The sequence below is a fragment of the Callospermophilus lateralis genome, chromosome X, assembly GCF_048772815.1.
Source record: "Callospermophilus lateralis isolate mCalLat2 chromosome X, mCalLat2.hap1, whole genome shotgun sequence".
Taxonomy (NCBI): domain Eukaryota; kingdom Metazoa; phylum Chordata; class Mammalia; order Rodentia; family Sciuridae; genus Callospermophilus; species Callospermophilus lateralis.
The window spans coordinates 46,975,189-47,001,695 of record NC_135325.1 but is presented as its reverse complement, the minus strand read 5'-3'; the positions used below and the strand labels follow the sequence as shown (position 1 = coordinate 47,001,695).

Genomic DNA, 26,507 nt, shown 5'->3' with positions numbered 1-26,507 from the left:
CTCGTATCAGATTTTTGGGTCAAGAGCACACAACCTTTGCCAGACAGCATTTATAAATATACCCTGATTCCCAAATTGCTGGTATGAATAAGATAGTGACAACTACAGAACTTGTCACTTTGAACGAAAGAAAACGCAGGCCTGCCAAACTGACTTTGGTGGAGGGTAAAGCCTCCTTTGATAAGAATATTTTTTTTTCTTAATTTAACATTTAAAGAGCCAGATACTATATTTAGTATTTAACCTTTAAAAATTGATTACCCATTACAATTATTACACATGCTACTGTGAGGTGGAGAACTGTCATTCTGGATTTTATATGGCTGCAGAGATTTTCTGGAGGTTGTAACTTTTCAAGCAGAACCTGAATGGAAAATCAATTCTTATCATATACAATCTGTATTAATCATCTTTACTTCACAATGTTAGATCCTCTAACTCAACTATAGTATATTTTAACAAAAAAATAGAATACATACAAAATAGGAATTAAAGCAGCTATTTCAAGTTATATCATAGGGGTTTTTTTGTTTGTTTTGGGAGAGTTGTGGATTAAACAAGTTATTATCTGAAAGAAAGAAAACATTTGAAGAAAATGATTTAAAATGATATAAATAAGGTCACCTAGTAATTCTTATATTGACCAATTCTCTCGTGGAATTTACATTCCAAAATAATAGAGTCCAAAATAATAAATCTGATGTAAAAAACTTGGCCATGCAAACACTAGTAACTGAAGAGACAAAAGTGAGGAGGTATTCAAAATACTTAATTCTCTTAAAAGAATCACAGTTTTTCTTTTCTTTTTTTATTATTGGTTGTTCAAAACATTACAAAGCTCTTGACATATCATATTTCATACATTTGATTCAAGTGGGTTATGAACAGTTTCTATTTTCTGCTGCTACTCCTTTAAAGTGTTAAAAGACTTCAATTTTACTTAGCCAACATAACCAATAGAGTAATACCACTTACGCCATTAATATGCAGTTATTGTGGCACTAAAGTTCCTGTATTAATAAAGGATTACTGATTATCCCAATATGTTAATTACATCCTTCTAGAACTCCTATAATTCAAAATTTTATGACTACACTGCTTGGAATATAAATACCAATATAATGCTGCTGGAATCAACTTATCTGATTTAAAAAAAACTGTCAGTCTTAATTTCAGATAAAAAGTTTAATGAAATGATTTAAATGAAATATATAGACAGATATGCACATACATATAAATAAAAAGGTGGTAACTTTGTAAATTGGGAGGGTTTATGTGCAGTTGTTAAGATCATAGGCTCTAAAGTACTACAGAAGTTACAACCTATGTGGCTACTAAGCTTTTGAAATTTGACTAGTGTGACTGAGGAACTTTGAATTTAATTTTAGTTTTAATGTAAATAACCACAGGTAGTTAGTGGCTCTTGTATTGGTGATATTATTTTTGCAGTGCTGTGGATTGAACCAGAGTCTTTTACATTATTTTAGGCATGTGTTCTACCACTGAGCTACATTTCAAGCCCCATGGCTGTTGTATTAGATGAACAGTGCAGATTTAGTTTTAAGTGGATTTAAATTCTAGTTCTATTTCCTAGCTTTATGTCCTTGAGTAAGTTACCTCTGTGAGCCTCAGTTTCCTGATCTGTAAGTGGGCTTAGTAAGTATCTATTTCATAGGATAACTATGGAAATTAAATGTTACATATGAAGTGCTTAGCACAGTGCATGGTCTACCAATGATCTTTGTGTTGTTAAATCTAATGGTCAGGTTGAGGACATAGTTTGGTGGTAAAGCATCTGCCTATTAGCATGCATAAGGCCCTGGGTTTGATCCCCAGTAAACACAAATAACTAAATGAATGAATGAATAGTCAATTCTCAGGCATGATCTTTTCTCACCATCAGTAATATCTGACAGAATTTAACTCTCTTCTCCAAAATACTTTCTTCTTTTGGTAAGCTACTGGGAGAACTCTACCAGTATTTTTTTTAACCACTTTTTCTTATTTCTAATATCTTTTCTAAAGGTGCAAAAGCAGACTTTAATACAACAAACCACCAGCAACATGTTTCCACACAGTAAGGGGTTTTAGACTTTAATCAAGTTTTTCTAATAAAAAATTTAAGAGATGTTTGACAGGACAAATTATCTGATGTAGGAATTATTCAAGGAGACCCTAGACTTATGGAAGTCAAAGCTATAGATGGATTAACAAGTTATTATTTGACCTGAGAATGTGTATGTATATATTTTAAATGTAAGTCATGTTTAAAGGACATCTCTCATAGTCTAAAGTGAAAAACTTGATAATACTGAGCAATTTATGTAGATAAAGATAAAAATGTTAGTACTGTAAAGAACTTTAACCAAGTTAATGTGTTGCTCTCATTATATAAGAGACTGACACAGACAGGAAGTGATTTGTTAATTCTTATGTTTATGTAAAGATAAAGGGCCTATTTCTTTTCCTTTTCTTTCTGTATTTTTTAACTTTGCTCTTTAATAATTGGGTAATGTTCAGCCAGGCAGGACAGCACACACCTGCAAACCCAATGACTCAGGAGTCTGAGGCAAGCGGATTGCAAGTTCAAGGTCAGCCTCAGTAACTTAACAAATTAGCGAGACCCTGCCTCAAAATAAAAATTAATAAATAAGTACATCAAAAATGGCTGGGAATGTAGCTCAATGGCAAAGCAGCCCTGAATTCAATCCTCAGTACAAAAACAAAACACAACAAAAAAGTTAGATGATCCATTGCCACAGAGTTATTGCAAGGATCAATGAAATAACATTTGCTTGTTTGTGCTGGGGATTGAACCCAGGGTTTCATGCATGTTAAACACAAATTCTACCACTAAGCAACACCCCCAGCTTAAGATCATATATTCAAAAGTACATGGTAGAAGCACTCAATATATATGAATCCTTTATCCTCATTACCTTGTTTTAATGTTTTCAAAAGATCTTAATGTCTTCTACACATCTACAAACTATTCTTGCCAAACATATCTATCATAAATCTAATCAAGTCTTTAGATTAATTTCTAGTTTCCAGTTTACAGAATATATGAAAATTAGAAGAGTAAGTTCAAATATACTATCAGGAAATAATAAAATAAGTACAGAATGAAGGGAGAAGAGGTAACTGCACCAAATTAGAAGATATATAACAACCAAGTGTAGTATGTGTATCTTGGGTGGATCTTGGTATGAACAAAGTAATAAGTAAGATATTTTGGAGTCAACCTGAATATAGATGCGTTATTGGACAATGTTAGGAAATTAGGTTATTCATTTCATAGTATTGTGATTATGTAAGAAATGTCTTAATATTTTAGAAATTATACTGAAGTATTTACAAATTAAATATTATAATGCTTGTAATATAAGATATTTCAGAAAAAATAGATAAGGCAAATGTATTGAAATATTAATAACTCCTAAATCTAGGTGATTAGTATATGAAAATTTTATATTTCTGGTTTGAAAATTCACCAATTTATCATATTTTCTTTGTAATAAGGGAGAAAACATTTGTGTAGCAGAATCCTGAGAAAGCTGAAACTCTAAAAGAGATGGTCAGTGCCTTTTTCCCCTAGCTCTGTATTTTATCATATCAAAACAGTGATGAGGGGCTGAGGTTTTGGTTCAGTGGTAGAGCGCTCGCCTAGCATGTGCGAGACCATGGGTTCTATCCTCAGCACCACATAAAAATAAATAAATAATAAAAAGGTATTGGGTCCAACTACAACTAAAAAATAAAAATATTAAAAAAAAAAAAAACAGTGATGTGCTGGGCATGATTGTACATGCCTGTAATCCAGCAACTCGCCTTTGGAGGTTGAAGCAGGAGGATCACAAGTTCAAAGCCAGCCTCAGCAACTTAGCAAGGCCCTTAAACAATTTAGTAAGACCCTGTCTCAAAATAAAAAAAAAAAATAATAAAAAGGGCTTGGCATGTGGCTCAGTGGTTAAGCGCCCTGGGTTCTAACCCCCATACCCACCCAATCCCCCAAAATAGAAGTAAAAAATTACTGTGAAATTGAGATCTTAATCCAAGTCAGCCCTCTCTAGATTTTTTTTTTACAGCTAAACTGAATGCATGACTATATGCCAATACTATTCTAGGACCTTCACATGGGAATATCTAATTTAATTTTCACATCTCTATGAAGCATCGACTATTATTATCCCCATATTATAAATCAGATGACCAAGATGGTGAACCAGCATGGGCTGTCGGTGCTGTCTCCCAAAACCAACCTTAAAGAAACTAAAGAAGATAAAAGGAAATATGAATTTCAGAAGCTTACAGACACATATATCTTTGGAGTGGCAACTGGCATCATATGCCATGTAACCAGTTATTAATCAATTAATCGAGTGGTGAAAATATTTCCAATATGAAATTTACACAAAAAATTATTTAAAAAATCAAATGACTATTGGGGATAAAAAATTAACAGTTGAGATAACTGAATGGATAGTACAAACAGCAGGAAGGGTGCAACTGAAGAATAACTTTAGAGAACCAGAAAATCAGACTAAGGTGCTTTTCTAGAAGACAGTAAAAAAATAAGAAAAAAAAAAGAAATAAGAGTAAAAATGAAAAAGTTAAAAGATAGGAAGTCTAGCCAGGCACGGAGGCACACACTTGTCATCCCAGCAGCTCAGGAAGCTGAAGCAGGGCATTGCAAGTTCAAAGCCAGTTTTAACAACTTAGCAAAGGCCCTAAACAACTTATCAAGACCTTGTCTCTAAATAAAAAAGGGCTAGGGATGTGGCTCAATGGTTAAGAGGCCCTGGGTTCAATCTCTGGTACCCCCCCCCCAAAAAAAAAGACATGGAAGTAAAGGAAAAAGAAGGCTGACTGCAGCCCAGTAGCTCAGTGACAGAGTGTGCATGTAGTACGCATGAGGCCCTGGGTTTGGGTTTGAACCCAAGCACCACAAAAATAACCAAAAGGGGCGGAGGTTGTGACTCAGTGGTAGAGCACTTGCTTGTCATGTGTGAGGCACTGGTTTGATTCTCAGCACAGCATATTAAAAAAAAAAAAAGATCCAACAATAACAACAACAAATTTTTAAAAATAATGAAAAAGAGCAGGCGTTTAGATAATTAAAGGTCTCAAAGATGAAAATAAAAGTGGAGAGGGTGACATTTTGAAGAAACAGTGGACATAATTTTCTCAGAATTATAAATGAAGAAACTGGGGCACAGAAAAGTCAAATATCTTGACTAGAGTCAAGAATCAAAGCCAGGTGGTTTTGCCCTAGAGAGCTGTTCTTAACCAATAAGGTATACTGACCTAGGGTTGAAGATCAATAAATTTCAGCATGAAAAGTAATTAAAGAGGACTAGGATTAACTTTGCTACCCTAGTATTTTATAGTGACTAAAGGATGAAACTTACTTTCCAACATTATATACCTTGATAACATTGAACAAAACCTATAGTACTGATTAAGGATACAATGAAACCACAGAAGGAGTGCTTCAGTTTACTTATTTCACAAGTTTAATCATATAATTTGCTGCAGTCTGGCTGGGCACAAATCAGGAGCCACTCAAGCAGGAACAAACTTTATTTCCGAACTCCTCCAGCACACTCCACACATGCTCCCCGGGAACATCCCTCTAACGCCTCCAGGATCACACCACACCAACCGGAAAATCCCTCCTCCGGACCTTCCCCAACCAACACCAATCCTCCAGGAATCCCCGTGAGAACTCCAAAGTAGCCCGAGAACTCCAAAGCAGCAGGCGCCCAAGGCAGCAAGAGCGGCCCCAAATATACAATACACTCAATCCAGCATCACAGCATTATATATAGCTTAACTCAAATCATCATCTCAATGGTTCGCTGGTGTCACCTTTCAAACATTCCCTCTGGCAAATGCCAGGCCTTATTCTGACCAGCCATGGCTCTCAACAATAATTAATGTCAGTACAACATAATGTAGTGGTTACTGTGTAGGGTCATAGCACTGAGTTCAAATGCAATACAGGTGCCACCACTTATTAGCTGTATGACTTCTCTATGCTATAATCTCATCATCTATAAAAATAGAAATAAATAGTATCTGCTTTGTAAGGTGGCTAATAAGGATTAAATTAAATAATGCTAGAAAACCCATTAGCACAGTGCCTGGCATAGAAAAAATGCTCCAGAAATGTTAGTTACATTATCATCGTAGTCGTCATCATGATGTAGTGATAGGAGTTGTAGTGATAGGAGTTGAACACAAGGACTCAAGCATTCTAGGCAAGCTCTCTGCCACAGAACCACATTCCCAGCCCCACTTCTTATTATTTTTAATTCAAAGTTAGAGCTAATAGCAATTGTAAAGAGAAATGATGTTGTTATACCACCCTGTATACACCAGTATTGACATTTTTAAAAATACAGATTCTTGGGGGCTGGGCTTGTGGCTCAGTGGTAGAGTGCTTGCCTAGCATGTGTGAAGAACTAGGTTCAATCCTCAGCACCACATAAAAAATAAATAAATAAAATAAAGTTATTGTGTCCAACTACAACTAAAAAACATTTTTAAAAAATACAGATTCCCTTTGGGTCCACATCCAGAAGTTCTTAGATGAAGCTACAAATCTGCCCATGGTGGTGATGCATGCACACCTATAATCCCAAAGACTTGGGAGGATGTTAGGTTTGAGCCCAGCCTCAGAAACTTGACAAGACCCTGTTTCAAAATAAATATAAAAAAGGCTGGGGATGTAGCTCAGTGGTAAAGTGCTCCTGAGTTCAATCACCATATATAAAAAAAGAAAGAAAATTGGCACTTTGCACTTTATCAAGCCCCCTAGTGATTCTGATACAGTTTAGTCCAAGGACTACAAAGGAGAAAAACCATTATTTTAAAGGCCTATCAACCATCAAACAGATGGCCAAGGTTTGGGAGGCTGCCATTTAGGGGCATTATGGGTACCATGGATTCTGTAACCCAAATGATTTTCCTAAAAGACTTGGTGACTGGCTCTTTACAAAATATCACTATAAATGAAGCATGGCCAACCTATTAAATATTTATTGGGTGGTGTGTGGAGGGATACTAGAAGTACTCCTCCACTTTTAAAAATTACTATAGAGATATTAGCTTGTTATAAGGTAGATAACTTGTCTAAAGTTGCCTAAAAACACCTTGAATGTTGGGAAAGGTATTCATTCTTAGGTAACTGCATGCTAACTTCATTGGAAGTGATTACCAATATTTAAATATTATCATATTCCAAACCAACTATAATTGATCTCTAGGAGAGTCCAAGCCTCAAATACCTGTCTCTTCTAAAATCTAGCTAAGATTATTTCCTCCAGCAACTAAATGTCTCCAAAGGATCAGGACCTCCTATAACACCTGTGAAGTTAATAATAAAAAACCTCAATTCCAAACTGCTTTCAAAGAGAACCTACTATAAAAGAAATATTAATAATAATTATGGAAACAGAAAACAATAAACATTTGAAAAATTACTATGTACTAGGTAGTATTGACTCTGTGAGGTAGTTATTATTATATTCTTGAGGAAAGTGAAGCTTAGAAAGTTGATGTGGTGGGGCTGGAGTTGTGGCTCAGCGGTAGAGCACTTGTCTAGCAGTGCAAGGTCCTGGATTTGATTCTCAGTACCACATGAAAATAAAGTCCAACTACAACTAAAAATAAAATATTTAAAAAAGAAAGAAAGTAAGTTTATGTGGCTTGCCTAAGATTACACCCTAAAAGGTGTTTGGCAGGTTACGGGGGGTGGGGAGGCTTAATACAACAGTTCTTATTATTTGGCATCACATCCTGCCAGCAAACACTAAACAGGAGACTTCAATAATCTAAAAAATAATGGATGATTTAAAACCATTTCTCTTAAGTTTATTGTATTTCCTGGCCATCAATTATTCAGATGACTAATAATTTTAAGCTAGTAAATACAAATTATGGGAATATTACTAGAATTTATGTTAATAAACAACCAACATTAAACTTGTGATAAAAGAGGCAAGAAGTAGCAATGACATCAAACCTCATATTTTAATTACAAGTATGACTTCTCAGAGGTAAATGTTAACAAAAACTGGGTCCATGTGCCACCATGTGGTTCATATGTCATAGGTTACTAACACTTGCCCTATAATTAATGGGTCCTTTTGAACCTGTATTCTTGAAAGTAAATGCATACTAATCCAAAGAGAGTTCCTGAAATTGGATGATTAGCTATTTCATACTTCACATCAAATTATTTAAATGGAGTATATTTCACACTAGTGTTAAGAATGACTAAGGTAAAACCTTATGTTACCACCCAATGGCTAATAAAACTACACAATAACATCTCTGTTCAGTAAACTGTGTTTTGAGGTATTAAAGTTTGAATACAGGACTAAAGACAAGGGAAGAAAATTGTACACAAAATCAGGGTGGAGAAAACAAACATAAAGCCTTAGAGTACTTTAGTTTAAATCACGTTTTGTTCTCCCTATAATTACCAATAAGCAGTTCACATTTAAAAAGACATAAGTAGTACACTGCTAGAAAAGAGAAGTGAAAAATTTTTTTATGCCAGTTTTGCTGGCTTTTGTTTTCTTAATAAAGGGTATAGGGCTTAGGCTGTGTACACTGTACTTAAGATGAACAAAACACCCACTTAAGCATATTATAAAACATGACCTTGACTAAAATTTTTACCTCTGAGATCTATGTAATTTATAATTTTATTATCAGAAAAGGTAAGTTTCCCAAGCAAAATTTCTATAAATGTTAAGAAGCTAGATATTACTTTAATATTTTAAAACAAACAAGAATGTCAATAATTATTGCTAGAAACTTGTGTTAAACAAATTTGCAAACTTGCTGAAGTTTCAAAAGGGCCCAGGAACATAAACTTGAAAAACTTAAGAGATGCAATAGACACTTGGTAAACATGATTTACGAGACCCTGAAGTCAATTTATTATGGAAAAAAAAGAATCATAGGACTATAAAACTGTTCTACTTCAAAAAGGGAAAGAAATCATCATTAGCAACAACAATTAAGAATCCAATGAGGGGATTTAAGAAAATATAAGTAATAGAGTAGAGTAGTGAATGAAGCTTACTTCAAAGGCAGATGTAGGAAAGAATGAGAAGATACAATTTAAACTTCAGCTCTCTTCTTTCATAAAACCACTGTGACAGACTAACCATTCTTCATTTCAATGTCACTGCTTGCAAAATAAGTCTAATTCTAACATCACCTTTCAATGATGTATAGATTATTAAATAATGATAAAAGTCCAGTTAAACATCACTATGGATAATAGAGGAGGAACAAAAAAATACAGTTCTGGCCTGTGAAGAGTTGCAAAGATAAAAAAATGTTTGAAAAAGTCAAGTGACTAATAAATCTCTGATATTAACTCTAATTAGAATGTGGAAGAGTAAAAGAAACTAAACAAGAACAGAAATACAGTGGCAGAGTGCTTGCCTCGCACATGTGAGACACTGGGTTCAATCCTCAGCACCACATAAAAATAAATAAATAAAATAAAGATATTAAAAAGAGAATAGAAATACAGGAACAGAGATAATATAACAAAGAATGGATTGTGGCTCAGTGGTAGAGCGCTCGCCTAAGACGTGCTCGATCCTCCACACCACATAAAAATAAATAAATAAAACAAAGGTATTGTGTCCAACTACAATAAAATAAATATTTTAAAAAGGAAGTAATAAAGCAGAAAGATATAAAAGAATCACATATCAAGTAAGTTCAAATTAAGTGCACACAATTTAATCACCATTTAGGTAACAGTAATGGGAGAGGGGAATAAAAATGTTCCATTTTGAATCAGTCCTTCATCTTAAAAATTAAAGTAAAAATGAAGGGGTTCTCAAGTGCCCTATAAGAGTAGGAACCAAATTTGCAATAAGAGTAGGGACAAATACCAAGAAATCCTTTGTGATAAAAATCAAAACACATGCTTGTACCCATTACAGAGGACCAATTTTCAAATTTTATTAAAGTACTGGCAAAGGTGAATGAAATTCTAAATATTAACCTAGGAAGAAAATTAACATTTCTTGAATACCTACACCAAGTTTCTCTGTTCCAAGCACTAGCTCCTTATTTAGGACTGCCATTATCTCTCCTATCTGAACGATCTTAGTATCATTATTTTAACATTCATTTTTTCCTCTTCTCCATTCCATCTTCCACAATGGTACAAAAAATAATATTTTTAAAATGTAAATCTGATGTCTTTTGCTTGAAATTCCTAAAGAGATCCTACAGCCTATTATAATACAATGTACAAAACTGCTTAAAAAAAAAAGACAGGTTCATGCTGTGTTGTTCAGACAGGGTTTGAACTCTAAATAATTCCAGGTTCAGCTTTCCTAGGAGCTGGGATTACAGTTGTGTGCTACCAAACCTGGATCCAAATTCTCCCACCTACTTTTTAGTCTCTTCTCTCATCTCTTCCCATGATTACCCCTACACTATCACTATTTTCTGATATTCTTATATATTTTTAATCACTTGATGCTCCTCAAAAGTGTCATGCTGTTTTATGAGTGATTTTTTCCTGCTCCTCTTAGCCATACAAACATGTACTCACTTCCATTTTCTTTTTTTTTTTAATATTTTTTAGTTGTTGACGGACCTTTATTTTTTATTTATTTAAATGTGGTGCTGAGGATTGAACCCAGTGCCTCACACATGCTAGGCAAGCGCTCTACAACTGAGCCATACCCCAGCCCCCCACTTCCATTTTCAACATCTGTTCAAGTCCTCTTATTATCAAGTACCCATCATCAAATTCTTTAAGAAAGAAATGAATATTCCCCTTTTGGTGCCTGTACAAATTCCTGTTATAGGACACAGAGTTTTTATTACATATATTTGTTTAAGGTAAGCTTATCAGAGGGTTCCTGAGAACAGTATCCTAGTTTTATTTATAAATGTAACTCTATAACAATCAAGGCATATCATAGGCACCCTAAAACATTTTTAGTGTATTAATGAATAAATAAGCTTCATTATTTAGGTTAAAATTCACTGTCTACACCTTTGAGAGCTACATTCTATCACCAATTATTGAGATTATCATTTATTTTTGTGAAATATCTGAAGAAAAAGTAGGCTCAACCCTCCATCATGTCAGTTTAGGAACCAACCTCCTCAACAAGACTCCTGAAGCACAAGAAGTAAAATCAATAATTAATAAATGGAATGATGGCATCAATCTAAAAAGCTTCTTCACAGCAAAGGAAACCATCAAGAACATGAAAAGAGAGCTGACAGAATGGGAGAAAATCTTTGCCACCTACACCTCAGATAGAGCATTAATCTCCAGGATATATAAAGAACTCAAAAAACTTAACACCAAAAAACCAAATAACTCAATTGGTAAATGGGCAAAGAAACTGAACAGACACTTCACAGAAGAAGAAATGTAAATGGTCAATAAATATATGAAAACATGCTCAACATCTTTAGCAATTAGAGAAATGAAAATTAAAACTACACTGAGACTTCATCTCACTCTAGTCAGAACAGCAATTATCAAGAATATAAGCAACAATAAATGTTGGTGAGGATGTGGAGAATAGGCACACTCATACATTGCTGGTGGGACTATAAAGTGGTGTGACGACTCTGAAAAGCAATATGGAGCTTCCTCAGAAAACTTGTAATGGAACCACCATTTGACCTGGTTAACTCACTTCTCAGTTTATACCCAAAGGATTTAAAATCAGCATACTCTATAGTGACATGGCCACATCAATGTTTATAGCAGCTCAATTCACAATAACTAAGCTTATGGAACCAACCTAGGTACCCTTCAACAGATGAATGGATATATGTGGTATACACACACACATACACACACACACACACACACACACACACGAATATTACTTAGCCAAAAAGAAAAATGAAATTATGGCATTTGCCAGGAAATGGATGAAACAAGAGACTCTCATGCTAAGTGAAATAACCCAATCCTCCCCAAAAATGAAGGCTGAATGTTCTGATATACCAATGCTGACTCACAGTGGGAGAGGGAGGTGGTCACCGGATTGATCAGGGAAGACTGGCAGGAAGGGAGGGGGGAAAGGGAATGACAAAGACAGTAGAATGAATTGGATATAACCTTCCTATGTTCACATGCGAATACATGACCAGTTTATTTCCACATCATGTATAAACACAAAAATGGGAAGTTATACTCTATGTATGTATGGTATGTCAAAATACATTCTACTGCCATGTATCACTAAAAAGAACAAGTAAAAAAAATTACTGCCAGTCTAATGATGCAAAACCCCACATTCATCATACAACAACCTCATTCAAGAACTTCTAATGAATACTATTTTAAATTCAAATGCCTCCACTTGCCTTTCATGGGTCTCACAGTTGGCCTCACACTACCAATCCAATGTGAACTCTTCTTTAGATCTATTTCTTCATCAGCCCTTAAGCCTAAGGCCTTCTATCCTTCTGGACAAACTTTCTAACTGGTTGTCTATATCTCATTCTTTACTTAATCCAATTAAATGATAATCATATTTTATGGGCCAACTTCTCTGATTTATACCATCAAAATTGTACCCGAGGGCTGGGGTTGTAGCTCAGTCATACAGCGCTTTGCCTAGCACATGTGAAGCACCACATAAAAAAATAAATAAATGTATTATGTCCATCTACAACTAAAATTTTTTTAAATGTATCCAAAAGCTACATTCTTCTTTCCTATCTATTATAGCAAACATACTGCTAGTCACATCAGCCCTTCATTCTTTTTTTAAAAAATATTTTAAGTTGTAGATGAACACAATGTCTTTATTCATTTATTTTTATGTGGTGCTGAGGATCGAACCCAATGCCTCATATGTGCTAGGCAAGAGCTTTACCACTGAGCCACAACCCCAGCCCCAATTCTTTTGTTTTTGAGACTGTTACTTTCTTTCTCCAATTGGACTATCATCTCCTTCAGGTAAATCTCACATATACCCTAAGCCTTATAGATGCCTGACAGTTTTTTAGTTACTGTGATAGTTCTTAGAATGGTAGCATGGTATAGTTTTTCTTAAAACTTTTTTGCCTTGTTTCTCACACTTGGAAATAATTTTTTTCCCCCTAGAGCTGGAGATCTAACTCAGGGCCTCTAGCATGCTAATCAAGTGCTCTACCACTAAGGTATATCCCCAGCCACTGGAAATAATGTTCTAATCTTTGTTTGAGAGGCAGTAAATATAAGATAAAGAGTACATGTGCCCCCAAATCAGGATGAGACCCTTGGCTTCACAAATGCTGGGCAAGTGTTCTGCCACTGTGCTACTTCCCCAGCCCCAGACTACATGCTTTTCTGAATTCAGCAGATGTGATTAGAAGGCAAGCTTTAACACAAATTAAGTGTATAAACTTGGGTAACTTACATAACTCTCCAGCCTCAATTTTCTCATATTGATAATGAAAACAATATTACCTGGTTTTCAGATGCTACTGGATTGAGGAAGATAATCTGAACAAGCTGTTTAGCCCAAAGTATGATATATCAGAAGAAATTAGTAAGTTAAATATAATTTTCCTTTTTTTAAATTTTTAGTTGTACATCTTTATGTAGTGCTGAAGATCAAGCCCAGTGCCTCATGCATTGAGGCAAGCACTCAACCACTGAACTACAACTCCAGCCCCTAATTTTTCTTTTTTAAAGAATGATGGGACAGTTGAAGCACTTTGTGTTAATATGGCATTTGATCACCAAACACTGAATCTACTGGTGCATTCTTCATGGACTACTCAGTCTATAGAGCTATGAGAAACAAATATTTCTTTTAAAGTTGGCTAGTTTATGGCATTTTTGTAATAGCAGCCCAAACAGACTAAGACAATAATAATTTCATGAATACTTACAATATTCTTTGTACTCTTATATATTGAATTTTTTAATTAAAAAGATGGGGTCCAAACTAGAAAATCAAGGTGGTAAGCCAAGGAGGGACTTTAGAGACTGGGAAAAGGAATGAGAAAATTATGGGCCAGCTATTTAAAACAATGGCATTTGGGCTGGGGCTGTAGCTCAGTGGCAGAGCGCTTGCCTAGCATGCATGAGGCCCTGGGTTCGATCCTCAGCACCACAGAAAAGTAAACGAATAAACTAAAGGCATGGTGTCCATCTACAACTACCAAAAACAAAAGGCATTTGACATTTCTTTTCATTTTTGCTCTTTGGCAAAGCACTAAAAGCAATATACAGTAAGAGAAGGATACCTTTAAAGATTCAGAGTTCCAATTACAAATAACAGATGGTTTCTTTCCAGAAAGCCTATAATAATTAAATTGTACTTCCTAGGGAATTTTTAAACTCTTCTTTAAAATGCTTATCCAATTAAACATATTTCCTATAACCAGAAATCCACCATGTAGTGAATAAACTTAAAGCAATCTTCCCTTTTGAAAATTCGAATGTTTGCTTCCTATTGGAAAATTACTAATCATGAGCTATTTCTTGTGAAAGTTAGATTTAAATTTAAGTATAATTTTAGGAAGTATGTTAATTTTACAAATATATATGTATGTACTTCTCAAAGAGGAAACTTCACTATTTTTTAAATGATAAAAATAGGTACAAATCCTGAAAAGAATACTTCTTGCCATTTAAAATCATGAAAATTGGGGGCTGGGGATGTGGCTCAAGCGGCAGCACGCTCGCCTGGCATGCGTGCGGCCCGGGTTCGATCCTCAGCACCACATACAAACAAAGACGTTGTATCCGCCGAAAACTAAAATAAAAAATAAATATTAAAAAATTCTCTCTCTCTTTCTCACTCTCTCTTTAAAAAAATAAATAAATAAAAGTAAAATCATGAAAATTGTTGTGGACACAAAAGTTAATAGAAAAATAAAGTAGATACACTATGCAGTAATTTTAAAATAACAATATATGTGCCAAAACAGAAACATGTTCAAAATACATGCATACTCTGTAGAAGAGTATGCATTGTATGACTCCATTTGTGTTTGTGTACTTTTAAAGGTATGAAAACAAATCTGTTTCTGCATAGGGAATTTCTCAGTCTATTCAAGAATCTTAACATTCTGTGATATAATTAAGAAAGTCAAATTATCAATTTAATATTTCATAATATGAATATTGAAATGATACTTTTTATTAAAGCATATTTAAACTAATAGAAAAATGGTCAAATTAAACCTTGAGTGGACCTAACTAAGTCCAAGGGACTTCACAGCAGTTGTCACTATGACAAACTCTTAGGTTGGAGATGTAGCTCAGTGGTAGACTAGTTATATAGCATGCTGGAGACCCTAATTGATCCCTAGCAAAAGGACAAACAAATGAAATGCTTTCCTAAATGTTTTTTTAAAAATATTTATTTTTTGTAGTTGTAGTTGGACACAATAACTTTATTTATTTATATGTGGTGCTGAGGATCGAACCCAGGGACTTGAATGTATGAGGCGAGTGCTCTACCGCTGAGCCATAACCCCACCCCTTTCCTAAATGTTTTATCAGTGAACTTTAAGTTCATTGATTAGAAAAATATTTGCTCACATATATAAAATTAAAATATTTTAAAATGCTATATATTAGCATTTGAAAAACATTTATTTCTATTCCTATTTGCTTTAATTAAATGTGTCCAACCATATTAAGAGCTAATATACTTCTGAGTTTCTAACTTAGGGCTAGGCTAGTTAGGCTTCCCTAGCCACTCTGAATTAGTATGCAATTTCATTTTATTTGCAGTGCTGGGGATAAAACACAGGACCTTTGCCCATGCTAGGCAAGCTCTTCAACACTGAGCTATACCCTTGACCCCTACTTTTGAGAATGTTATTTTTACAAGTGACTAAACTTTGATGAATGGAGTGGATACCCAATTCTTTTCCAATTCTTTTAACTGTGGCATAAAACATTAAATACTTGAATTTGAAACCAAAACAACTGGAAATCCACCACTCCCTGCAAAATGGCTTTTAGATAATGAAAATCAGTTTAAATGAGTAACATCTTTATTTAAATGAGAAAACATGTAGATTTTCTTCTATGTTCAAAAGGGTCAAAATGACATCTACCATCATATCAAATTTTATAAAATAAACACACAACTGCTGTTTTACTTGCTATATTACTATTAAATAACAATTTCTTATGTGAAAATGTACCAGAATATAGATGTAGATATTAGTCTTGGCTTTGCCATTCACTAGCTGAAAGCTGTGGTAAGTCAATGTCTCTAATTCAAACTTTTCCCATTTATAAAACAAGAGGGCTTTACTAGATTATCTCTTAGAGTCTTTTCCAAGTGCAGGAAGTCTTACTTTATCACAGTGAAAAGCACTGAATAAATAGTACTATTTTATATGCTGATTCTTTTTTAAATAGCTGAATAAACAATTATTTGCCTCTAACAGTGTAACAGTGTAAGAAACAACGTTAATGTATATATTAAGGAAATCTGAATTATAATGTTGATTCAACAAATTACTGCCCAATCAGTAAAGTTATTTCAACGATCAACTAAGGTAACAGTGAAATACTTAAAAAACGTTTAAGTACTATAGAGATTTTAAGTAAAAATTATTTTCAATTAAGTTCTACAACTTCATAATTTTTGACATATAAAAGCTATAAAAACTTAACCCATTTTGTCACATTATCCCAAATGTGGAATACCTATAAAAATGTAAATACATAATAACATAATTACATAAATTTATACTAACATTAATTAATAATATATAATCGATAGATTATGATTTCTGACTTTTGTTTGGTACTGGAAATTAAACCCAGGGGTGCTTTCCACTGAGTTATATTCCCAGTCCTTTTGTTTTTTATTTTCAGACGGGTCTCCCTGAAATTGTTAAGGCTGGCCTCAAATTTGCAATATTCCTGTCTCAGTCTCCCAATTTGCTGGAATTTTTAGGTGTGCACCACCATGTCCAACTGACTTCCAACTTATTAAATCTACCAGTGTCAATTTTATTGAAATACTCACAGAATTGAAAACTTGGAATTTAATGGATTAATGAACTTAATGAATTTAGAGATATGATGAAACTATTGCTATTATTGATGTCATGAACATAACCAACACTTCTAAATATTTCATCCCACTCTTAACATTGAGCTACATACCCACCCCTATTTTATATTTTATTTACAGAAAGAGTCTTACTGAGTTGCTTAGTACCTCGCTGTTGCTGAGGCTATCTTTGAACTTGTGACCCTCCTACCTCAGACTTCCAAACTACTGGGATTACAGGCCTGCACCACCATGTCTGACCCACTATTTTTTAATAAAAACACTTAACATAAAATCTACCTTCTCGACAAAGTTTTAAGTATACAATGTAGTACTATTAACTGCAGACACTATGCCTAGAACTAGTTTATCTTGCCTAATTAAAACTTGGTGTTCTTTGACAAATGTCTTCCATTTTCCCTTCCTCTTAGTCCTCAGCAACTACCATTTTCCTCTCTGCTTCTATGAATTTTAGATTTTACATTTAAATGGTATCATATAGTTTATGTTCTGTGTCCTTTTTTCACTTAGCTTAATGCCCTCCAGAGTCATCCATGTTATTGCAATCAGAAGGATTTCTTGCCTTTTTAAGGCTGAATAAAATTCCATTGTATGTATATTTCACATATTCTTTACCCATTCATCTGTCGATGGAAATTAGGTTATTTCCATGTCTTAGCTATTGTGAATAATACTGCAATGAACACAGGATTTCAGAGACATCTCTTCAAGATCCTGATTTCAATTCCTTTGGTTATAGACCTAGAAGTGAGATTGCTGGATCATATGGTAGCTCCATTTTTAGTTTTTTAAAGAACTTCCATACTGTTTAACAGTGGCTGTATAATTCACATTCCCACCAACAGTATACCGTATTCTCCATCCCCTCACGAGCACCTAATGTCTTTGTATTTTTGACAATAAGTTATCCTAATAGGTGTGAAGTGGTATCTGTTATAGTTTAGATTTGCATTTCCCTGATAATTTGTCATAGAGAAAAATCCATCAACAATGTTGCTTAATTCTTAAAGATTTCATCTGTTCAGTAGAGTTTGCTATGACAAATTCAGAATATTACATTACTTATAATCATTTCATTTTTCTCTGAACAAAATGTATTCATGTGTTGCTTTGTATATTTCTGTACTTAGTGAAAATAGGAGACTAGGTAGATACCAAGATATCTGCAATGAATACCTTTTGAAATACTTGTTGGGTATTTGCTGATTCTTACTTGCTCTATGATAGAAAAGAATGCTAAACAAGACAGAATTATAAAGTATAATATAGACTTATTTAAATTATGAATGCTCTCTACTGAAGATTTATTAAAACAGAATCATACTATTTCTTTTAAGGTCTCAGATGTTTTACTGGGGTGAGGGCAGAAATGTTTACTTAGCATAAAATACATATTTCAAAATATGTTTCTTTTCAGTGTTATATGGAAAACTGATCAAGCATCCTCTCACTTGTAATTATCTGAACAAGTTTATTAAATACAATTTTCACACTGAAAATGGAAATATAGTCTCAATCAGATGACTAACTTTCAGAGTAACAGTAAAACTTCCTTGGTTCATGTTCACTATTTTTAAGCCAATAACTTAAAATGTTTACCTTTGGCAGCATGGGAGTATCCCTCTTCTTCTTCTTTTCTGAATTAGGGTCATCTAATAAGTCTGGCTCAAAAGTATAAAGTTCAGTAAGCTCATTCATAGTAAAATGGCGCTCAACCTGTTGTTGATCAACGACTCGAAAAGATAATGACTGCTTAGTTACTTGCCGATCATATATCTTATCTTCCATGGTTCCCTTTGTAAAAAGAAGGAACAATATACCAATAAATAAAATTCTATAAACATGAACCTTCACCAGGAGAAATATGGTTACTAGTTAATATGAGATGGTAAAACTTCCAGATAATCATTTGTCATAAAGGAAAATTTATTAGAAATGTGGTTTAATTTATCAAAAATTTCATCTGTTCACCACAGATTGCCATGACAAATTAAGAGAATCACATTCCTGGTAATAATTCCATATTATCTGAACAAAATGCATTCATGTGTTGCTTTATATTTCTTTGCTTGGTGAAAGTGACAACAGGTAGCTACCAGGAATAAATAGAAATAAAAAGAATAAATGAAATTAGGATTTAGGTGAATACTAAGGTTAGAATGCAAAAGAACAGTTTAATTCCTTTTCCATGGAATATAATGAGCTATCAACAATCACCATAAATCAACGTTGTATCAAGAATTACTTTGTATAATATCAGGACAGAAAACAAAAATGCCATTTCCATTACATATATGTAGCATTATAAGCTACAATATAAAGAATCTCCACATAAAATAACAGGAAAGTGTTTATAATGAGGATATTAATCTTATCACATACTAAAGAAGATAAAATAAGCAGGGATCTACCAGAAAGTCTTTAATTGACAAGACCAGATTTGGAGATAGGCAGAAAATGATAACACCTGCTCCCAAAGCAGATGTACCAGTTAGAAGGACAAGCTGATACTATAAACCTATTATTACCTCTGAATGCAACCACTTATTTTTAATTTTTACTTTTTTGGCACTGGAGATTGAATGCAGGGATACACTACCACTGAGCTGCATCCCCAGCCCTTCTTTTTTTTTTTTTTTTTAATTTTAGAGAGGTCCAACTAAGTTGCTCAGGCTAGCCCTGAATTTGCAATCCTTTTGCCTTCGATTTCTGATTAGCTGGAATTACAGGTGTGCACCACTACACCTGGCAAAATGCATCTATTTATTTGATTTTGTTTTTCTTAACTTTGAGTATTGTTTTTTAATACTTGGTTTTATACTTAAATCACCCTAATAGTTTCACCTACATAGTATTAAATACTCTTTGTAACGATTCTGTTGGTAAAATAAATTGGCTTTTTATTTACCCACTTTTCTCAAATTAAGAGAAAACTAGTAACCACTGAAAAACATCTACCTGCTCTTCTATAAGCAAATTAGATTTACTCATTGGCTTTTTTACATGTGCAAAGTAAATGAACTATAAATATTAAACTATCCTGAACTAGCAAGAAAATACTAAATCTGTTTACTCATACAAAATAATCTCAAAGGCTTGGGATGTAGCTCAATGGTAGAATGTTTAGCATGTGTGAGACCCTGTACTGGGGTTCAATTCCCAGTACTGCAAAACAACAATAAAAAATATCAAGAAAGCTAACACTATAGAAATTAATGAACTGCAGAACAGAAAACTGGGAGGGGCCAAATTTGACTTCTGCTGCTTTATTTATAGGAATGACATATTCAACTATGTTTGCTTCTCAATAGTAGATACATGTACATCCTGTATCTCTAAAATATTAGAGATACATATATTAGATTCATCCATAAAATATTAGAGATACATATATTAGATTCTATATATTAGATTCATCCAAATTTTCAGTAGGGAAGAGAATATGAGTTATAAACCTACCTGAGCTAAGAACCTATACACATAAACAGGCTTAGTTTGTCCAAAGCGATAAACTCTGAATATACTCTGGATGTCATAAGATGGATTCCAAGAAGCATCAAATATAATTACTCGATTAGCAGCTACCAGATTAATTCCAAGAGATCCTGCTTTGGTGGAAATGATAAACAACCGCCCTCTGAAAATGAAAATATAGGATACATGCTTTAGTAGTAAATACTTTATAGATACTTTATTTATGATATGACTTTTTGATCCTAGTGAAGTTTTTATATTATCATAAGTTCAGAGAATTCATTTTCTTTCTTTCTTTTATATTTTGGTACTGGGGATTAAATCCAAGGGCACTTTACACCAGTAAGCTATTTCCCCAGCCCTTTTTTATTTTGAGATAGGGTCTACTAAGTTAGTGGCAAGCCTTGAAGTTATCATCTTCCTGCCTCAGCCTCCTGAGTCACTGGGATTACAAGTATATGCCACTGTGACTGGTCATTTCTTACTTATGGAAGAAAATAAGGCATCTAAGGAGTCAGACTCATGATTTATATTCTCAGGAAGGATCTTATTGACAGAAAATAAAAAGCTTTATTTAAGAAGAAAAATGGATATGGTGATCTTATGTATGCAATGTATTCAAAGGTTTTTTCCCCCACAGATTTCTGAGCAATTTTAGAAAAATTACATGTAATTTGAAAGCCCATATGTTATAAGCACTCAATATATCAAAATAAAAAACAGTGCATAAGGAACTGAGTGTAGTAGGGTTCACTCATACACAAACAATTACAGAGTAAAAAATTTAAAGAGAAAAAATAGGATACATGTAAAGAAATAGCTAAACTAAAAGGAAGAACACAAAGGGCTCCATGAAGGGTGTGTTTAAAGAAAAATAATTACACTAATAGATTATCTGACATGTTGGAACAAAAGGACTGAAAATATTTCTATAGAAGAAGTTGAGAATGAATTAGGGACAGGTACATAGAAATCCAAGCAAATGGTTAATACAAATGATCACTTCAGGGAAATAAACAAGAACACAGCACAGTACAGTGGTGCACCCCTGAAATCCCAGTGGCTAGGAGGCTGAAACAGGAGGATCTCAAGTTCAAAACCAGCCTCAGTAAAAGCAAGGTGCTAAGTAATTAAGTGAGATTCTATCTCTAAATAAAATACAAATAGGGCTGGGGATGTGGCTCAGTGACTGAGTACCCCTCAGTGATCGAGTTCAATCTCTGGTTCCAATATATATAAAATAAAAATAAACAGGAACACATAAAAGGAAAACCAATCACAGTATGTAAATGACTTAAGAACATTTACACAGTCACAATAAGGTAAATACTCCAAAAATCGATTTAGGTAAACAGTATGAAAAATTATATTGGTAAAATGAGCAAGAAGTGATGTATGGATAAATTCCCACCTTAGACTGTAGTAAGGATATGTGTACAAAAACACCAGAATAACATGAGATAAAATTAATTAACTCTGGAAAGTAGAAATCATGGATAGAAAGAGGTTGGTCAAAGTATTGGTTTTTAAGCCTTGCAAAACTATTCACTTTTAATAATAATATGTAAATATATTATTTTGATTCAAATAAAAATTTAATTGAAAACAAAGATAATATTTTTTTGAAAGTATAAAAAAGTTTAAGGGGAAAAAACTATATAGGTCCATTCCCCAGAAACAACCTCCATTCATATCACTGTACATTTCCTCCTATTGGTCTCTTTTTTTCTAAGTGTATACTTTTTTGGTTAAGTCAACATAGTATCTGTATATACAGTTTATATTACAAACATTTCTCTTCTTTTTTTTTTTGAGAGAGAGAGAGAGAGAGAATTTTTTTTAAATATTTATTTTTCAGTTCTCGGTGGACACAACATCTTTGTTTGTATGTGGTGCTGAGGATCGAACCCTGGCCAGGCGAGCACGCTACCACTTGAGCCACATCCCCGCCCTTACAAACATTTCTTTAAAAATTTTTTTATACATGTCATGCCTGTTAGCTACCTCTTTCACTGGACTGCCATATAATAATTTAGTGATTGGTTTATTGTTGGCAATTTATATGAAAATGAGAAAAACTCTGGGAAAAGCCCTCAGCAATCACCATATAATCCCTTTACACTAAGCCTTGTTTTCTATACCTTCATGACAGAAAATTACCATTAGAATGCCAGCCCATTACATTTATAGCACTATATACCAGATTGCAGGGAGACACTAAATTTGAATAATGAGTTTATTTTCAGTTTACCAATCATATTGTTTATTAAAGAAAAATCTAGTACAAAGGAACAGATATAAAATGAATGTTGTATATGAATTTAGTGTAATCACACATCTAGGAAAATTACCACAAAAATGACCAATTTCCAAGAAAATATATTCATCAATGTTATACATAATAGCAAAAACTTGAAAATAAAAAGAACAACAACACATGTAACTACAATCTTGTAGGGCTTGTGGTTCTAAAGTGCTTGCCTAACATGTGCAAAACTCTGGGTTCAACTTCGAGTACCACACACAAAAATAAATAAATAAAAAAGAAGGAAGGAAGGGCCATTCACTATTAAATGGGCTATATTGCCATTAAAAATCCAAAACATTATGTTGTGTGAAAAAAACGATCTAGAACCTTCTTAAATAAAAATTAAATTACATTGAAACATAAAACACATATACACACAATGTTCATAGTGGTTATCTTGGTCAGGAGGGTTATGATTGTTTTCTGATTTTGTTTTGTTTTTTGTTTTCTTGTACCAGAGATTGGACCTAGGGGCACTTAACCCTGAGCTACATCCCTAGCACATTTTATATTTTATTTAAAGACAGGGTCTCACTAAGTTGCACAGGGCCTTGTTAAGTTGCTAAGGCTTTGCAATCCTTTTACCTCAGCCTCCTGAGCTCCCGGGATTACAGGTGTGTGCCAAAATACCTGGCTGTTTTTTTCTTTTTACTTTTTAAAAATATAAATGCATTATAGAGAACAATTCCTCAAAAAGAACAAACTACTACAACTCATTTACTATGAAAGAGATCATTTTAATAGTCTTAATTAATGCTATTAAGGAAATTTAACCAACAGTCTTAAAACTCTCCCTCAAAAAAGAAGAAGAAAATAATCTGGCAAAATTTTACAACATGTTATTGTTTGGGTCTGGAATGTCCCCGCCCCCAGAACTCAGTTATTGAAGGCTTGGGCCCCAATGCAGCAAGGTTCAGAGATAGGGTTTAGGAGAAGTGAAAATTAACTATGAGGGCACTAATCTTGTCAATAGATTAATCAATTGACGAATTCATAATCTGTAAGGACTATTGGGAAGTGGTTGGTTCTTAGGTTATACCAACCTGCCAACCATGAAATGAAACCCTGAGTCAAAACAAAGCTTTCCTCCTTTAAGTTATTTATGTCAAATATTTTGCTCACAGATGTAACACCTAAGACACTAGGCATTTAAAATATAAATCTATAAAACCTCTTTAAGAAAATAGAAAAGGCAATACCTCTCAATAAATTTTATGAAGCCAATATTATACTGATGCCAAATCCAAAGGCTATACAAAAACAACTAAATTCAGACCAATATCTTTCATAAACTCCTCCCAACAAAATATTAGCAAATAGCAGGAGCCAGTACCATAACTATACATATCACCAAGTAAAGGTTTTTTTTCCAGGAATGGAAAGCTGAGTCAATATCTAAAAATCACTCTATATAAAATACCATATTAACAAGGTAAAGTAAAATAAAACCAAACATAATTGACATAGAAAAAGCATTCGACAAAAATTAAACACCAAATAATAATAAAAACTCCTGGCAAATTAAGACTATTGAGAAACTTCCTCAACTTGAAGGAGTACCTGCAAAAAACCTACAAATAAACTTGATATGGTGGTGCATGCCTATAATCCCAGCTACTTGACAGACAGAAGCAAACTTCTGAAAATAAAATTTGAAAAGGATTAGGAATGTTAGCTCAGTGATAATGCACTTGCATAGATGCATGAGGCCCCAGGTTTTATAGGCAGGACCGCAAAAATCAAATAAAAACCCATAGCTAAAATCATAGTTAATAAAGACTGAATGCTTTTAAGTTCAGGAAGAAGTCAAGGATGTCCAATCTTAACACTTTGATTCATCACATTACTGCCAATTCGAGCCAGTGTATTAAGTCAAGAAAATAACATAAACAACGTACATATCAGAAAGGAAGAAATGAAACTATCCCTACATATAGATAACATAATGTTCAATATAGAAAATCCTAAAACAATCTACAAAACAAACTCCTATAACAAATAAAAGCAGCTAAATCACAGACAGAATATCAACACAAAAATCAACTGCGTTTCTATATGCTAACAATGAATACAGGGAAACCAAAATTTAATACCATATTATCTGAAATCACTCAAAATAAAAATACTTACAGGTGTAAACCTAACAAAATATACATGAGATTTGCATGCTGGAAACTCAAAAACACTGATGAAAGTAATTAATGATAACATAAATGAAACTACACACTATTTACAAATCAGAAGTTTCAATAAAGACATTATTGTCCTTAAGACAAACAGATTCTACATGATTTCTATTTTAATAAGAATTGCAAGGGGCTGAGACTGTAACTCACTCATGGTAGATAAAGTGCCTAGCATGTATAAGCCCAGGGTTTGATCCAAACACACACACACACACACACACACACACACACACACACACCCCACACACCCCTTTGGAAAACATCAGTAGATATTGACAAGATTATTCTAAAATGTACGTAGAAAAGCAAATAAATTAGGCTAGTTAAAAGAATTTGTAAAAAGTAGAATAAAATGTGAAGAATCATTCAATCTGTGATTAAAGTTTACTATACAGCTAAAGCAAGCAAGATTATGTGATAATTGCAGAAAAATAGTCATATGAACCAATAGAACAGAATAGCCAAATGATTTCTCACAAAGGTGGAAAAGCAATGTAGTGAGGGAAAATGGCTTTTTCAACAAACGCTGCTGGAACAATTAGATCACTGCTTAAAATAAACCTCTAACTAAACTAAATATCGATCTATACTAAGGACTGAACCCAGGGGTTTTTTTGAACACTGAACCACATCCCAAGCCCTTTTTATTTTGTTTTGAGATAAGGCCTTGCTAAGTTGTTGAGGCAAGATTCAAACTTCAGGTCCTCCTGCATCAGACTCTTCAGTTGCTGGGATTACAGGTATTAACCATCAGGCCCAGCTAAACTTCATATTTTATATAAAATCAACTGAAATTACATCATAGACTTAACTAGAAAATTTAAGAACATAAAACTTTCAGAATATAACACAGGAGAAAAATCTTCAAGACACAGGGCTATGGGAAAGAGTTGTTAAGAATTGGCACAAAAAGCATAATCAAACAAACACTGTCAAATTAAATTTTGTCCAAATTAAAAACTATCCTTTTGATAGCCAGGTGTGGTGACACATGCCTGTAATCCCAGAGACTCTGGAGGATGGGGCAGGGGGATTGTAAATTCCAGGCCAGCCTCACCATCTTAGCAAGGTCTTGTCTCAAAATTAAAAAAAAAAAATACATGTGTGTGTGTGTGTGTGTGTGTGTGTGTGTGTGTGTGTGTGTGTGTGTGTATATATAAATAAATGAAAATAAATGGGCTGAGGATGTGGCTCAGTAGTTAAGCACCCCAGGTTCAATACCCAGTACCAAAATAAATTAATAACTTGGCTTTGTTAAAGACATGTGAAGGGGCTGAACAGACAAACAATAAACCGGCAGAAAACATTTGCAAACCACATGTCTGACAAAAGAACTCTCTTCTAGATCATAAATTCTTGATAAAATAATAAACTCCACAATAAAATAAACAAGTAATTCAATAAGAAAACGATCAAAAAAGAGGCATTTCACCAAAGGATCTATGCTATTTGGACCTATAATATGATACCATTTAT

The 26,507-nt window shown here is 33.7% G+C and overlaps 1 protein-coding gene across 7 annotated transcripts in view; it reads right to left on the bottom strand.

The window, feature by feature from the left end:
• Nucleotides 1-26,507, bottom strand: part of Atrx (ATRX chromatin remodeler) — a 225,314-nt gene that overhangs the window by 11,755 nt on the left and 187,052 nt on the right. For all 7 annotated transcript variants that reach the window (XM_077107628.1, XM_077107623.1, XM_077107626.1 and 4 more), the window contains 2 exons: nt 20,523-20,700; nt 18,663-18,857 (listed from right to left, as the gene is read on the bottom strand). In XM_077107628.1, the coding sequence (XP_076963743.1) occupies nt 18,663-18,857; nt 20,523-20,700 (373 nt within the window). The remainder of the gene's footprint in view (nt 1-18,662; nt 18,858-20,522; nt 20,701-26,507) is intronic.